The 2,809-nt window shown below is 65.3% G+C and overlaps 1 protein-coding gene across 1 annotated transcript in view; it reads left to right on the top strand.

Moving 5' to 3' along the window:
* The window catches only part of LOC121104735 (menin-like), a 3,249-nt gene extending 767 nt beyond the window's left edge, over window positions 1–2,482 (top strand). The window contains exons 2-4 of the mRNA XM_040638774.1: window positions 30–260; window positions 743–907; window positions 1,105–2,482. Of these exons, the coding sequence (XP_040494708.1) occupies window positions 30–260; window positions 743–907; window positions 1,105–1,587 (879 nt within the window). The 3' untranslated portion in view covers window positions 1,588–2,482. The remainder of the gene's footprint in view (window positions 1–29; window positions 261–742; window positions 908–1,104) is intronic.
* Window positions 2,483–2,809: the final 327 nt, after the last annotated feature.

Here is a 2,809-nt window from a genome sequence, read left to right as displayed (position 1 = left end):
CCCCCCCCCCCCCCCCCCCCCCCGCTCAGACCCATCATTTCCAAGTGAAGACCCCAACGGCTCACCAGGTCCCTGGGGGTCCCTGCCATGGCCCAGACCCCACAGTGCCCTCCTGCTCTCACAGCTACAACTACTGCCGTGAAGATGAGGAGATCTACAAGGAGTTCTTTGAAGTAGCCAACGATGTCATCCCCAACTTGCTGAAGGAGGCAGCTAGCCTGCTGGAGGCTGGCGAGGAGCGGCCCGGGGAGCAGACCCAGGTGACGAGCTGGGGCTGCAGCCCATGTTCGCCTTGCCCCCCTGAGCAGGGCTCCCCGGCCCACGACACAGGGACTGCTGCGTAGGACTGGGGCCTACCGGGGGAAGGTGGCCCTGCACGGAGAGCTGCAGTCTCTGCTGCAGTAGGGGTTCCCGGGCCTGGCTTTGAAGGAGCCAAGGCTATTTTAGGGGTTTCTACCCTGTGCCTTCAGGTAAAAGGGGTGGAAGCCCATCTCTGTCATGGTCAGTGATCCTCATTCATTTGAGGGGTGGGATGTAGATAAGGGATGTCTTCTGCCTTCCCCCAAGTCCGGGCTAAGGGACAGGTTTTATAAAAGGAAAGAGGCTCTAAGAGATCTCTTCCCGTATGCTCACCTGTTTGGAAGCCAGGGCTTTTTGCCTAGGCAAGGGCCTTGGACTGTGCCCTGTGATAGGGGGTGCCTAAGGGGGGGTCTAACCTGTGCCCTCCTTTCCCCTTGCCCAGGGGGCCCAGAGCCAGGGTTCTGCCCTCCAGGACCCAGAGTGCTTCGCCCACCTGCTGCGGTTCTATGACGGCATCTGCAAGTGGGAGGAGGGCAGCCCCACGCCGGTGCTGCACGTGGGCTGGGCCACCTTCCTCGTGCAGTCCCTAGGCCGGTTCGAGGGACAGGTGAGGGGCGGCTGTACAGGGTGGTGGTGGGGGGGTGTCAGGGGGTGACGGCAGCTGCCGAGGCAGAACCTTTGTGGTCCTGAAGAGGGTTGGCTTGTCCCCTTTGGGTGCAGAGAAGACTGAGGCCCTGGGACTCGACGGCCTGGGGTTCCAGCCGCTGGCCTGCAGCCCCTCCGCCGCTTCTCGTCCCTGCCCAGGTGCGGCAGAAGGTGCGCATCGTGAGCCGGGAGGCCGAGGCGGCCGAGGCCGAGGAGCTGTGGGGCGAGGAAGCGCGGGAAGGACGGCGGCGAGGCCCGCGGCGTGAGTCCAAGCCCGAGGAGCCGCCGCCCCCCAAGAAGCCGGCACTGGACAAGGGCCCCGGCGGAGGCCAGGGGGGGATGTCGGGCCCCCCTCGGAAGCCCCCAGGGACAGTCCCCGGCACTGCCCGAGGCCCTGAAGGAGGCAGCGCGGCTCCGGCACCAGCGCCCGCAGCGTCGCCACCACCGGAGGGCCCGGTGCTCACTTTCCAGAGCGAGAAGATGAAGGGCATGAAGGAGCTGCTGGTGGCCACCAAGATCAACTCGAGCGCCATCAAGCTGCAGCTCACGGCGCAGTCGCAAGTGCAGATGAAGAAGCAGAAGGTGTCTACACCTAGCGACTACACGCTTTCCTTTCTCAAGCGCCAGCGCAAGGGCCTCTGAACTACTTGTCAGCCCTTGCGGTGAGGGGAGGAGGGTACTGAATCTGGATGGAGGCGCCACCCTAGTCACCCCCAACGCCCCCTCCCGCCCCTCGAGCCCCAGCCCCGCCCCCGGGCCAAGGGAGCCTAAGCCCCTCCTCCAGGCCCCACCCCCACCCGGAACCCGGGCTGCAAGTTGCTGGAGTACGGACTACTCCAGGGCTCTGCCGGTCGCTGGAACTTAGATCCCGTCCCCCAGAATCCCAGCCGGCCAATGGGAACCTCACTTTGAGCTCCATCATTAATCTTTAAAGGTCCAAGCACTGGAAACAGGCCCCACCTCACAACCGAGGCTCTAACCTTGGGCCAGACCAGGGCTGCTCCTAGTGGCTCCCGGCCCGTGGGGCTGAGGTTTCGCCCTACACCCCAGAAGCCCAGGTGCCGCCTCCAACCCGGGAACCTGGGACTCCGCTCAGCCCCCCTAGGAGTACATTTCCGCACTTCAGAATTCCACCCCTTGGGAATCCAAGCCCCCTACCCCAAAGAAGAACTTAAAACTTTCAGAGTTTGGAAATCCTAGCTTCTTCCCGTCTCTGTCCTGCGAGTCTGGGACACGAAACGCAGCCTCCGGCCTGTGAATCCTGAGACCCGCCCCCTTCCTGACCAAACTGGCTCCAGATCAGAGCAGACCTCTTTCCGACCCTCTGGGAACCTCCCCGAGGTCCAGCCCGTCTCAGGGGACTCCGGAGGAAATCTGCAGGGGTTTGCGAGTGGGTGAGGGGAGCCTGATCTCTTCCTGTTTTGTACATAGATTTATTTTTCAGTTCCAAGGAAGATGAATACATTTTGTAAAAAAAGTACACGTCCGTGTTTCATCGGGGAAATTGCGGGAGGGGCGGGCGGGACGAGGGAGGGGGGATCCCTCTTCCCTTTGCCTTGTGGCCTTTGGGCTCCCCACCCGGAGGGCGCCGGGAACCGGTGGCTGACCGAAGGGCTTCTGCCGGGCGGTCTCCGCCCGGCCTCGGGGCTTCCCCTCCCCGCCGAGGGCCTGTCCCGCGGGCGCCTCCTCCCGGCCGGGCGGCGGGGCATCCCCCTTCTGGCCCCGCCCCGAGCCCCGGCCCCGCCTCCGCGGCCTCGGAGCCACCCGCGCCCGCCCCGGCGGTCCTGCCCCGCCCCACCCCGCCCCGCGCCGCCCCGCGCCGGCTCCGCGGCTCCGCAGCTCACTACCGCCCGCCCGCCGGCCC

The sequence above is a fragment of the Ursus maritimus genome, unplaced genomic scaffold (assembly GCF_017311325.1).
Source record: "Ursus maritimus isolate PB19 unplaced genomic scaffold, ASM1731132v1 scaffold_23, whole genome shotgun sequence".
Classification (NCBI taxonomy): Eukaryota; Metazoa; Chordata; class Mammalia; order Carnivora; family Ursidae; genus Ursus; species Ursus maritimus.
Note: the sequence above shows the minus strand (reverse complement) of the source record. Positions and strands in the feature narration are given on the sequence as shown.